Source organism: Rhagoletis pomonella, unplaced genomic scaffold (assembly GCF_013731165.1).
Source record: "Rhagoletis pomonella isolate Grant_MI unplaced genomic scaffold, Rhpom_1.0 Rhpom_scaffold_00006, whole genome shotgun sequence".
Classification (NCBI taxonomy): Eukaryota; Metazoa; Arthropoda; class Insecta; order Diptera; family Tephritidae; genus Rhagoletis; species Rhagoletis pomonella.
This window is the reverse complement of record NW_023458560.1, coordinates 33,325,716-33,339,438: the sequence shown is the minus strand read 5'-3', so window position 1 is coordinate 33,339,438 and position 13,723 is coordinate 33,325,716. Positions and strand designations below refer to the sequence as shown.

The following is a 13,723-nucleotide window of genomic DNA, read 5'->3' as shown; positions in this document are numbered from 1 at the left end:
GAAGTACTAAAAAATAAAAAATAATTTCATTTATTATAAAACTCATGAAATTAAATAAAAACTCAAAATTCTCTGTAATTTACCTTTAAGGTACCGCCACTGCGATTTGTTTTAATTTCAAGCTTAATTTTTTACATACGATTACTAGGTCTTCGTTTTCTTTTTATGATATATCTGTACTAGGGCTGTGTGATTAATTGATTACTCAAAATTTTAATTAATCATAAAGTAAATAACTCAGTTATTCGATTAATTAGAAGTTATGATTACTCAAAAGTTCATTTACTCGAGTAATCAAGATTTTTGATTAACCAAAAACAAAAATATTTGAGTAATTTGCTTTATGATTAATCAACATTTCGAGTAAAATGAGTAATCAACATTTCAACTCTTTACATATGTATAAAGTAGTTAAAGTTCTTTGATGCTTTGAAAACAACGTTTCTGTTTTCAAAAATTAAAACGAAAATTTTTTTTTCATGCACAGAATGTAAAAAAGAAAATAAGCATTTTCCAAAGCAAACTCTTTTAACGAGCAAAACTATTTTTTTTTGAGTAATCATATTTCAAGTAACTCGATTAATCATCGTTTTGAGTAATCAAAATCTTGATTACTCGAGTAATTGATTAACCGAATAATTGATTAACCAACTTGCTCGAGTAATCGAACAATCGCACAGCCCTAATCTGTACTGTAATGTTTGCTGACTGCGCCTGTAGATACTGCCAATATAGGAGTATTACAAATATGCATTGATATGTTTGAGTTTCGTGTTGAATACTAAAATGGCAATAAGAATGACAGTCATACAAATAAGAATGACAAATGGACAAATATGGGTAGTGAGGCAGAAATTTTGTATGGCAACAGGAATACATCACAACAATAACAATTACATATGTATATGGACAGAAAATATTATTTAGCTACACATACTAAAAGCAATTGCTTTCATGTTTTTAGTGACGTTGACTTGTGGAAAGTTGCGTGTGCTAAAGATATGGAATAATATACAACGATTTAACAAAATTTAAGTAGTAAGTAAATTTTTGTGTTAATTTATTTTCTTAAGACTATTTTAATTGATCTGATTTCTGTTCTATATTTGAAATGTTATACATATATGATTTTCAAGATTTTTTTTTGCTTCCTGAATGCAAATTCCTGGTCATAACTAAGCTTTTCACACTCTGTTGTCATCAGGATATTGCTAAAGTGCATTCAGTTGAATAAGAAATGTTGTGTGTGGATCCCACGCGCACCTGAATTGAAACTTCTTCTATCCCTATTACCCGTATTACAATATTATAAGTGAACTTGTTAAAACGCCAAAATTGAATTAAACATTTTAAACAGGTGGCAACCTTCTTCAAACACCTGAAATTTATTTTAAATATTCAAACTAAATATTTCTTAACAGCCTTTCGTTTGACACCCATAATTTAAAATTTCAAATAACTTCTGCATAATATAATTTAATTAAAATTTTCAAACAGATGGCAATTATCTTTTTAAGTTTCGCGATATTTCGAATAAAAAAAGAAGGCGCCTGTTCCAAGATGGGCTTGAGAAACTTAAATTTAGATGTCGTTACCGGCGCCTGAAATTTTAATTTTTCACTAACTTCAAAAAAAGGATTTTTCGATAACCATGTTTTTGCAGGAAAAACAATGTGGTTTCTATACCACAATTTAAAGCACGTAATACCGAATTTTCGGAGCCGGTATATACATATGCTTTCCGAACATTTATACGTCCTTAACATAATGGCAAAAGCCTTACAGGAAGATCATTATTTCGGTCATTTGCGCAAGATATTTGAATTTTAAGTTTGTGAATGAAAAAAATGCAAATTTTAACAAGGAAAAAATTTTTAAATAATTTTTTTTTTTGTAAATTCTTTTGATTCGTGTAAAACCCTGCCCTCTTACAAAAACATAGAGCTATCGACGAAATAAATTGATTGATAAATAAAGTTGTAAATGGTCAAAGGAAAATGCGCTAAAATTTCGTTTTTATGATTTCATTAATAGTTATTGGCGCCGTAACCACGATTTTGGCCCGAGTCCAAAACAGCACGTCAGTAATTTCTCTTCTATGCCAAGTGAAACCAAGTACTTCTCCAAGTCAAGATTTGTATGATTTTAAAAAACCGGTTTGTTTGACCCAAAAAATTCTGTTTGTTCTATATTCCAAAAATGCAGGTTTCAATAAAACTACCTATAGATATCCAAAAAAACGGTGGAAACCGGTTTAAAAAAAAAACCTGAGTTAATCACTCTAAACTCGAGCTCTTCTTATGCGATAGGTGGCTTTGCTCTCCAATAATGGAGTTCAAGGGTTGAGAGGCCTCTGCTATTTAGTCGTTGTAACCTATACTAAGAATTTTTGCTTTACAAACCGTTTTTTTTTTTCTTTTCAACGACATTTTCGCATTGGCCAACGCAAAAGTTCTTATCAACCGCCCCGAACCAAGCGGAAATTGGCTAGTTTTCACGTAAAAATTATACAAATTTTGTGCAGAAACTATTCAAAGAGGCTATAATTTTCAATTTTAAAGGCATACTCTTCTTTATTATGGTCAATATCTCGACAAATCCTTTAACAAAAAAATTTTGCAATCAAGTTCGATACACATTGTACACTCAAGTGGGAAATTTGAAATGCGTAGAGTTTGTTATTTTCACGCCTGGCTTATATTTCTGTTTTGTTGTGTTTATGCATTCATACTTTGTCACTTTTCATGCTTGCACTCGCACTCGCATTCACACGAACTTCCATTCACACACACACATACACACATTACATGTCACTTCACACTTTAGAAATGCACTAGACTACATCAATTGTCCATTTTACAAGCGTTTATGCATTCATTTATTCATTTCATAAATACAAATAAAGCCACAACAAGGCAGATATATGTACACATATATATGTGCATACTTACATGTATAATCTGTTAGCATCAGGGTAGCCAACTCATTTTTGATAATTCCCCGATTTCGACTATGAAATTCCCCGACTTTGCCCGAAATTTCTTAAAATTCCCCACCCACAGATATCTTTTTATTTACAAAAAAATTATGTATTTTGATGTATCGCTAGTCATTCTGTTTATTTTGTTAACATAGAATAAAAATGTCCATATAATATTTCCATACAAACAGTGGTCCAGTGGTATTTTTGGTCTAATTTGATCGTACTATTAGTCGCACCAAATTTTAAAAATTTAGAAACTTATTATTTTTATATTTTTTTTAATTAATATAATTGTTATAAGGCCAAAAAATAACAAAAACAAATAACTTACGAACGAGCACACCTAAAAGTTAAACATTCTAAAAATAGAATTATCAGCAAAAACCAACAATACTAACAACCACATGATCAAGTGAATTGCAGCGGAATAGCTGCGCTTGATTGTGTTGGCATAACAAAAATGAAAATAGTGGAAAAAAGCAAACGATAATTTACAAGGCGTACTTAGCACGGTGCATAGGCAACTGGCTGAGTCAGTGGGATCGTCGGTTCGAATCCTACTGAAAGAAGTCTGATGAGGAAATGTGGTGATTTCCGAAATAGCTATCACTTCTACCACTTTTTCAAATTATTGTTGCTTTTTCATAATAAATTTTCATTTAAAAAATGACCTCGAGCTCAATATAAATTGTTGAATATAATTGTTATAAGGCCAAAAAAAAGAAAAAAAAAACAAAAACAATTTTTTTTTTGTTATTTAATTTGAATTATTTTTGAGAAGAATAGAGTTCATTCTTTAACAAAAAGCGTTCAAATCCAAGTTTAAAACTTTGTACAATATTAAAAAAAAAATCAACAAACTTTTGTAAAAATTTTGAGCTTTTTAATTTAAATAAAGAATAAAAATGTACGTATAATATTTACACACAAATAATGGTCGAAAAAAATTTAGTCGCACCAAATTTTGACAAGTTGTTTTAAAGTGAATTATTTTTTATAAGAATAGAGTTCATTCTTTAACAAAAAGCGTTCAAATCCAAGTTTAAAACTTTGTACAATAAAAAACACACCTGCATACGGCACATTCCACGGTGACGAGTGTGACATCTCAACTTATATTTTTTTAAATCATTATGAAATAAAGGAAGCAAAAAAGAAAAAAAATTACACCTAATTCTTCACAATAAACAGTTCATCCCCCGCTTACCCATGTAAACTGAAATTCCCCACAAAACACCGTCCTTTCCCCGATTCCTCCCGCTGTCTGAAATTCTCCGCAAATCGGGGAATTCCCCATGAGTTGGCTTCCCTGGTAGGCATGCACCCACTAATCATACATACATACTCGTGTGTGCATATGTACTTGAAACGACGAAAGGACAGAAGGGACGGTCAAACTGAACGACAGAGTACACATGTTTTTCGCACATAGTAAATTACTTGCATGACTGCATAGAAATGCATGTACATACATATGTGGCACTTAGAAATGTCCATATAGACATACATATGTACACACATTTCGATCGCAAATAGTTAAGCAAACAAACGGGCAAGCAAAAAGTCACACTGAAAACCCAACCGACAGGCAGACAAAGCTAAAGGCAAGCAGGTCATAAAGTAAACTTGGCAGTCATGGCAACACAAGTGCAAATACGCACACGCACGCCCGGAGCAAGTAAGAAAGCACACAAGCACGCAGGGTAGCTTTCGGCTGTCACTTACAATTCCATCCCTGCTCCAACTCTGACAAGGCCGAAGAAGACGTCACCATTGTCGCTGGCATATTAAGTACATCTTGGAAACGGGCCACTGAGCTGGGTGTTGTAAAAGCGGCCGCCGCAGCTGCCGCTGTCTCAGCACGAGCGGCTGCCGCTGCTGCTGCTGCCGTTTCAGCAGCTTTAGTGGTTGTGCTGCGCACTATAGATGTCACCAATGATGGCGGGGTCGGTGGCGAAAGCGTAGGTGAAGATGAAGACGTAGGAGTCGCGGATAACGATGGATCCATCCATGTTGCTGCGTCTATGGCTGTGGCTGTTGATATTGGAGTCGGTGTTGGTGTTGGTGACTCAGCGGTGATTGCCATTGTTGCTGTGCTTGAAATTACGCTCATTGTTGTTGTCCTTAGTGTAGTTGTTGGCGCGCGTTGCGTTGTCGAATAGTAATCGGGCGATGGACCATATAACGAAGGCTTCGCTAGCAAATTTGTTTGTTGCTGTTGCTGTTGCTGCTGCTGCTCTTGTAACAGACAATAATCCGCACATTGACTCACAGCCAAATCAAGCTCCGGCTCCTCAGGGCATTCGCGGCTGGGGCACGGTGACCACCAGACCTGCATATGAAAGAGTAGAAAAAATAGTGTGAGTAGTTATAGTTAAGTAGTAAATACTTGCACGTTTCTTCATATTTATGTATGTATGCATGTGTGGATGTTTGTGGGTGTAGCAAAAGGAAGAACAAGCATAGCGTGTTGAAAAGCCTGTGTTCGACAACAATGTAAGTATTTTTGGATTGCTGCGCAAAAAAGGAACGCAGAATGATGAATGACAAGTGGTGAATGGTAAGATATTTTTTATACGTATGTAGGTATGTGCATTAGGCTGGAACAAAAATGCTGGTGAGAAAAGTATAGTCGGAATTTTAATGCTCTCACCACCTAAGATCATTCTATGTACACAAAATATACACCTAATTTTTTTATAAAAAAAAATTTAGAGGTTTTTAGGGGATAAAAGATGTTTAGTAAAAGATATTTAGTAATAAACAATAGTTAAATAAAGAATTGGCTATTATTCCTCGAAGTCTTCTAAAGAGAAACAAAGTTTGCCGATTCAAAAATAAAGGATTTTATTCATTTCTACGAAAAAAATTCTTCCCCATATAGAATAGACGAAAAAATGTCAGCGCTTTGGGCGACCTCAATTTATTGATTAAAAAAAAACAAGGGATATTTTTTTCGTTAAAGAATAATCCTAAGTGTGACAGCATTAAAATTCTGGCTTTATTTTCTTTGGACCACCCTAATGAACATAAATTCATATTTACAGAGAATGTAGAAAATTGGTGCAGTCCACCAAGTCGGGTGCATTCACATTTGTAGACAATTGTGAAGAAAATAAAACAAAAAAGCATTCTGTGCAGTATTGAATTTTTCTCTTCAAATTGGCTGTTTTAAATTTCAGAAAAATAATCCTAATTCTACGAACGTTATTAAAAAAAACTTAATTTCGAAAATATTTTTAATAAGGCTTGCCACCTTTTTAAAATCAAATTCCTTTACTCAATAAGTTATACAAAGTATGATAATGTGGTTCCCAAATAAGATTTAAGATAGATATATTTTGAAAATGTTTTTGAAGAGGATTGCCACCTTTATATAAACTAAATTTTATTTAATTTACAAGTTAAACACAAACTTACAATACGAACGTCAATCTAAAGATAATCATCCTTATAAGAAAGCTTTGTTTCAAAAGCATTTTTAAAAAGTGTTGCCACCTGTTAAAAGACAAATTTCACGTAATTAATCAATTAAATCAAATATAAGGACATATGTACATGTCCAACAAAATATGTTTATATGTAGTTGGAAAAATTTATTACAAAGGGTTGCCACGCTTATATAAGTAAAACTTCATTGTTTAATGAGTAATACAAAATATTATGATGTGGGTCTACGGCAGACACAACGGCAGTCTAGGCGGGCGGTAAAAAAATATATGGTTTCACGAGTTGTAGGTGGGGTCCACGAAAATTTATCTGGTTTCCATAGTAAAGAATAAAAATGTTTGCTTAGCTTTATCTACCAGTGTAGGCAGATGTACTCAAACAAATTATTTAGATGAAAAATGGTCGTGTTGGGGCTTAAAAAAAAATGAAGCATTACTGTTCTAATTTTCAGATATCTTGGCTAAGGTTCTCATGTCAAGAACAAAATATGTCTTTTCTTCTTTTTTTTGGTCCACGGCCTTGAATAATGGATCAGATAGCCTCTTTAATCAGCATTTATTTCCTTTTTTTAAAATCTCACTTATATTTTTTTTTAGTAGATAAAGAGGTTGTTCATACTTACCTGGTTATCAGGTTATGTGGCTATATTTTTATTCGGTTTACAACAATAAATTACACTACACAATAATAATTTTTACCAGATAACCAGGAAAGTGTGAACAACCTCAGTGTATTTTAAGACAGACATCGCAAAAATAAGACTTACATCTTCCCTCTCACAACAACAACTCAATTCAAGGGCAGTCAAATTTGATTATCTCTTTTGTGAGTTAAAAAAAGAAATACCGCTATTCAACTAAATTTATCTTTAATACAACTCAGTTTTTTCGCCTCTATATTTATCTCACGCTCTCAAGGCATTCAAAATGTTACTCCTCATAAAATAGCGTTATGTCTCTTTTTCTTATATAGCTTTCATAAAGCAGTAGTTTTAGTGGTTGATAAACTCATTAAAGCAGCAGGAGGGCTTATTGAGCAATTATTTTATGTATGCTCTAAAAAATCTTAAATTTTACTGTCAAAGCTGGAAGTTCGCCGCAAAATTAGGTATTTTCGCTTAAAACTTTTTGAAAAAAAGGCCAATGTTCCGATGCCCAAGACGATCTATATGAGATTATTGTTTTTACCACGAGATGGATGGTATAAAATTGGTTAAATTTAGATGCTTCCTGACGGCATATTTTTTATTAGATTTCGCTTTAACTCTTTTTATACCCGAGCGCACTTGTGCACAAGGGTATATTAATTTTGTTCACATAACGGTTGTTTGTAACAGCCAAAACGAATCGAGATAGAAATAGACAAATGTATACATAAATGATCAGGATGAAAAAAGAAATCGATTAAGCTGTGTCTGTCTGTCCGTCCGTCTGTCCGTCTGTCCGTCCGTCCGTGTACACGATAACTCGAGCAAAAATTGAGATATCTCAACGAAATTTGGTATGTAGGCTTCCCTTAATCCAAGGTAGGTTGGTATTGAAAATGGGCGAAATCGGACTTTAACCACGCCCACTTCCCATATAACGGTAATTTCCAGAAATACGAAAACTGCGATATTTTAGTAACTAATGAAGATAATTCACTCAAAATTGATATTTATAATAAGTTTTAGACGAAAAATAATAATATTATAAATTTTTGGAAAATGGGCGTAGCCACGCCCACTTATGGTTACATGTGTATATCTTGGTAACTGCTGCACCAATTTCCTCCAAACTTGGCACAATTGTTGGCCTTCGCACAACATACGAAATGGCTGAAAATTTTTAAAATCGCTCAATAACCACGCCTACTTCCCATATAACGGTAATTTAGAGAAATACAAAATCTTCGATAAATCAGTAAATATTGAAGCTAATTTATTCAAAATGGATTCTTGCAACAATTCTTTACCAAGAAATACGTTTATGGTAAAATTTTGGAAAATGGGCGTGGCACCGCCCACTTATGATCACATATAAGTATATCGGTAACCGTTCTACCAATTTGTACCAAACTCGGTGTGGTTATTGTGCTTGCCACATATAAGCAAAACGTTGAAAATTATTGAAATCGGACTAAAATAACGGCCGCTTCTCATGTAACGGTAAATTTCAGATATGCTTGAAACTTCAATATTTCGAAATTGAAGGACGCCAATTTACTCAAAATTGATACACCCCGGCTTACCATCTAGCGGAAGGTTTCGGAAAGGTGAAAAAACATATATTTAATACTTGCGCCGGGTATTTAATGTTCGGCTCCGCCCGAACTTAGACTTTCTTACTTGTTATTGGATAAATTATCTTTACAAAAATGCCAATTTTTTCGATCTATGCCGACTAAGGCGGCACTGAGTGACGAGTCAAACATTTCTTTACTGCTATTTAGATTTACAACAAAATCTGCGATTAGTAAGTAGATTCTTCGAAAAAAATGTCAACATAAAACGATAAACTTGGTATAAAAACGCAAAGATGACATATTGATCCCATAACAATGCAATGAGCACTGCACTTGCCTGTTAGCATAGTACAGAATCGTACAAAAAAATTTGTTGAATGCAAAAATATCGATGCTGCGCCAAGTCCATATCAGCATTGTACGACTGCCATGAAATGCATATGAATACGCTTACCATGTGTAAAACATGCTATATCAAGATAACCTGGCAACTGCTTGTGCAATAAATTTGTATTCATATACATATAAATAAATACATGTATTTGCATACCTACATACTATATATATATGGGTCAATCTATGTCAAATCGATCAATCGTTGGAATCGGCCATTTTCGATTTGAGCGATTTTGGTCAGAACTTTTCTTTTACAATATAACGAAGTTCTGCCACGCAAAAAAAAAATTTTAAATTTCAAAAGATCAAAATTTCAAAATTACCCGGATTTACCAAGTTTATTTATTGAATGTCTCATAAACTATTATAGTTAAAAAACTGGTTCGAGTCTGGTTTTAAAGTTTATAGTTGAGGTTATTTAAATAAAATATATATCTTAAATAAATCGAAAAATAAAAATTACAGAATTTTGAAATTTAAAAATCGTTAAAGCAAAACTTGGATAAGTTGTGGGCTAAATTTTTTTAAAACAATAATTCTAAAAGATGCAGATTTTTTTTGAACATTGCAAATAAAATTTTTTCACAAACCCTAAATTCAAAATAAGTTTTTCTTAAATCAAAACTGTTTAATATAACCTTATTTTCAGTTTGCAATAAAAAAAATTAAAAAATTAAAGCTCAAAATTCATATCTTAAAAAATAATTTTGAAAATTTTAAGATATTTAAGATCAGCTATAAGTATTGCATAAACAATGCAGCCAAACATTTTTAAAAGTTTTTGATTTTATGATACTTCGGAAATTCTGTAAAATTTTTTTCCAATTTTCTTTATATACATATTTTTTCTTTATATCCCTTAATATCACCTTTAAAACGAGTTTTGAGTTGTTCCAAAAATAAACTTTTAGAACTTTGCTTAACTTTTGAAAACAAAATTTAAGTTTTTATCCTTCAGCAGAGCTTCATTATGTATTGACCCATATATACATATGTATGTTACGAAAGGAGGCCAGCACACATTTGACTCCTTCATTTGTATTGGTCCATTCCATTGCTACTCCTTATTATACAGGTTTTACTGCTAATATTGTTGTTGTTGTTTACTTCTTGGCAAGATTTTAAAATGCGACCAACTTTACGCAGTCTTTGTGGTTTTTCCACCCGGAAAATAGCAACCTTGCCAACAGCTCGGTAGCATTTTTATTAGCCACTCGACATTTTAGCTTTTGCACGTTGCAATGGATCATGTTTTCTTATGTTGAACAAATTGTAGTTGGGGATATTAAATGCTTATGGAGTTATGTCCGTATGAACATAGACGGCGTGTATATATGTATGTATATGTAAACGTACTTGTATACAACCATATGTATGTAGGCATATTAGGGTGGTTCGACAAAAAAAGTTTAAAGTGTTAAGCTCACCCCCTCCGATTTTTCTAAATGAAACTGCTTCAAAGCCCGGGACGTTTCTCATGTATTTTTATTGCAATATATCCAATGAAGAGAAACAAAATTCTCTGATCAAAAAATAATTATTTTAAAGAATTCTTTACCATTTCTGGGAAAAATTGAAATGTTATTACCTTAAGATGTACTACTAAAGGACTTAGTCTTACTATGTACAAAACTCTAATATAAATAGATTGAATTGAATTGAGATGTTTCTTCCCGATATAAAATACATGGAAAATTTCATGGGATTTGAGGCAGTTCTAAGTATCATTTTTTAAACAAAATAAAAACGTTTTTTTTTACAGTTAGAAAAATCCTAGGGGTGAGAGCTTAACAATTTAAACTTTTTTCCTTCACATGTATTTTTGGACCATCCTAATGCACATACATACATATGTGTGCAGATACGTCTGCTCATGTGTAAACATTCTTTGCATAACAAAAAAAATACGCATTGGTTATAAAATATATTCATGGTATTTTTTTTTTTAAGCAAAAGAGTTCGAAGATTCAAGAAATGTTTCAGTGTGGGCGTAACAATGCTTGAATAATTTTTATGCTGATCTTTTACAAAAGTGGAGATTTAGAATTGCAGGACATGTTGCTGGACAAATTCTATTTTAAAGGCCAATTTGATTTTTGCAACAGTTGCGATTGTTACGTATCCTCGTTGGAATGTAGGATGAGTATTTTGATTCTCTTGCGTCAATGCAGAAAGTTGGAAAAGCTTAGTAGCAATTCAAACCATATATACTTACATATATGCATGTACAGGCATATTTGAATATAAATGCATAAAGGTTTACATATTTAGATACATATGTGCACGTGTTACATAAGTTAAAGCTTTATCTTGAATTTCCTTACTTGCAAAAACAAGAGTTACATACAGATACTGCATATTGTAAAAGAAACCCGATATTCCTTTAAAAGAGGATTCTCGAAAACTACTGAAAGTATTCGCGTCGCTTGCACGTGCCTACATACCATGAACATATAGACTAGCTCAAATCAAGTATTCGTATTACTATGTTCGCAACGAAGCAACGAATTATGATACTTCTACCTTCGGTCGTTGAAGCCTCCGCCAGGATCTGGGTGAATAATCAATAATGACCGGCATGCTTCGGAAGGCTGTATCAGAACCTCTAGCATAAATAGCTGCTTTCACTGAGCTGATGAGACCTCAGAAAACTTGTAACTGGTCTCTTCTTGTGGTACAAATATTATGACAACCCCATTTACTCTTCCTCTCTCGAAAACAACAATCAGTTTCGATTTACTCGTAGACTGTAGTGAGTTCCACCAGACTAGGGCGCCTTAAAATATATTCGGCTTGACTACGGTCTGTTCGAGCCAATAAACAACTCTGGCCGAAATGCCCCATCTCTTTCCAGTAGCTCCCCTACAACAGTATAAGGCCACTGGTGCCTTTCTTACCCTTTCCTCGATGTTTGGTCTTTTACTGAAAAGGACCAAGTCCAATTACTTGACCTTGTCAGACAGCTGTAAGCGCTGACCTCCGACAGAGGGAAAAACCGCGTTTGGGATTTTATACTTTCTAGTGAATAAGACCAGTTTTGACTTACCTTACCATGTTTATCCAGTTCCTCTAGTAATCGTTCACCACGACCCAGAGCAAGGGTGAGAGGACACCTCCCTGCGGGGTGACCCTATTCACAATGCGACGCAAGCAAGTGATGTCACATATGTCCATGACAGTTCTGTCACACAGCAATTTCCGAAAAATCCGAATGAGACAGACTTCAACCCCAAGCTTATCGAACTACATAATGATTGCCTTCAACGGGACATAAGTAAAGCTAAATTGGCTTTTTGTATGAGTGTCTACGAAAACGGGAAAGATAGCGACATGTTCCCAGGAATTTCTGTAGGATTCCTCTTCTTCAGGGGTAACTTAAGAACAAATTAGTTCGATGAGCTCAAAAAACTCCTTCCTTCTCATTTTCCTTGTTATTATGGAACTGGGCAGTAACCCATTAGACACCAGGAGCTTAATATAAAAATCTTGAAATTATTGGACGAGCACTTTCCGCGGATCACATCAGCATCATACCCACCCAACTGCAGAAGTCTATCGTGTGACTGAGATGGAAACCTTAAAGGGGATAATCAAAATTAACTTCATACCGTGAGCAGTAAAAGCACTACGTGCGTCCTCAAGGTATTTCAGGCCAATCAGTCTTTCCAAGTTTCTTTTAAAAACCTTTGGGTCATTGATTGATAAGAAGAGGGATTTTCAACAAGGGTAGCTTTATAGTCAGTTTTAGAGGGTATTTTGACGATTTCTATTGCAGAAGAACTACGAAGTTGCTGTTTTCCTTGGGCTCTAGGCTGATTTGAGGAAACATCTGGACGGAGAAGATCTTAAGCAGCATACATAAAGTGTCATGCCACTTTTATTGACCGCATCCATTCAGAGAAGAGTGAGTAGGGTAAGTGCCGAAACAGGTGTTCTTTAACCGCTATTCTAGGACGCTGTGGTCTACTAACTACTGGAGACTTAGTAATGCTAAACATGGCGTCCATAGATACACACACGCTAACAGGCGTGCACATGGCTTAAATGTGCTCTTTAATCCAATGTCTATATTCATGCTGGCGTAGTTGTAAATTTCAATTCGCCAACAATCTGCAACTCAGCGATTCATCTGCTCATTACAATTAATATTCTGGTGCTAGATCAATAAATACTAAACCGCATGTTTCGAGCCCTTACATCTTCCGTAAAATTCCTACATATATTCAGCTCATTTTTTTTTTAGAAGGATTAGTGAAATATTAGCAGTGGTATATCCGACACAGCTGTTGCTGAATGAAAATATGAGGGATTAACAGGGCAATTCAAGCAACTGCCCTTCAACTCACCACAGTCTTTCCAAAGACACGGTCTTTCATAATACAATTGACTACTCTGGCAACTATCTTGCAAGCTCTTTACTGTGTTTTGAAAGACTATTCAAAAAACATAGAAAACTAAGAAGGTGCATAGCGGTATGACTTTTGGACTGATTGAAATGTCTTAGCGTTATGCTGTAGTCCTTTTAACAATATGACTTTTTAATTAATTTAAATTAAAAAAGTATATAATTTTTTCTTTTTAGAAAAATAAAAAATAATAAATAAGTTGAAAAATTAATAAAATGAAATAAAAATAAAGCAAAAATAAATAAAAATATTTTTAAAAATTTTA

At 33.7% G+C, this 13,723-nt stretch overlaps 1 protein-coding gene across 2 annotated transcripts in view; it reads right to left on the bottom strand.

The window, feature by feature from the left end:
• The window catches only part of LOC118740596, a gene marked incomplete at its 5' end in the record, with an annotated part of 54,404 nt that extends 49,650 nt beyond the window's left edge, over positions 1 to 4,754 (bottom strand). For both annotated transcript variants that reach the window (XM_036472196.1, XM_036472197.1), the window contains 1 exon segment: positions 4,709 to 4,754. In XM_036472196.1, coding sequence (XP_036328089.1) covers positions 4,709 to 4,754 — 46 coding nt within the window.
• Between the last annotated feature and the right edge of the window lie 8,969 nt (positions 4,755 to 13,723).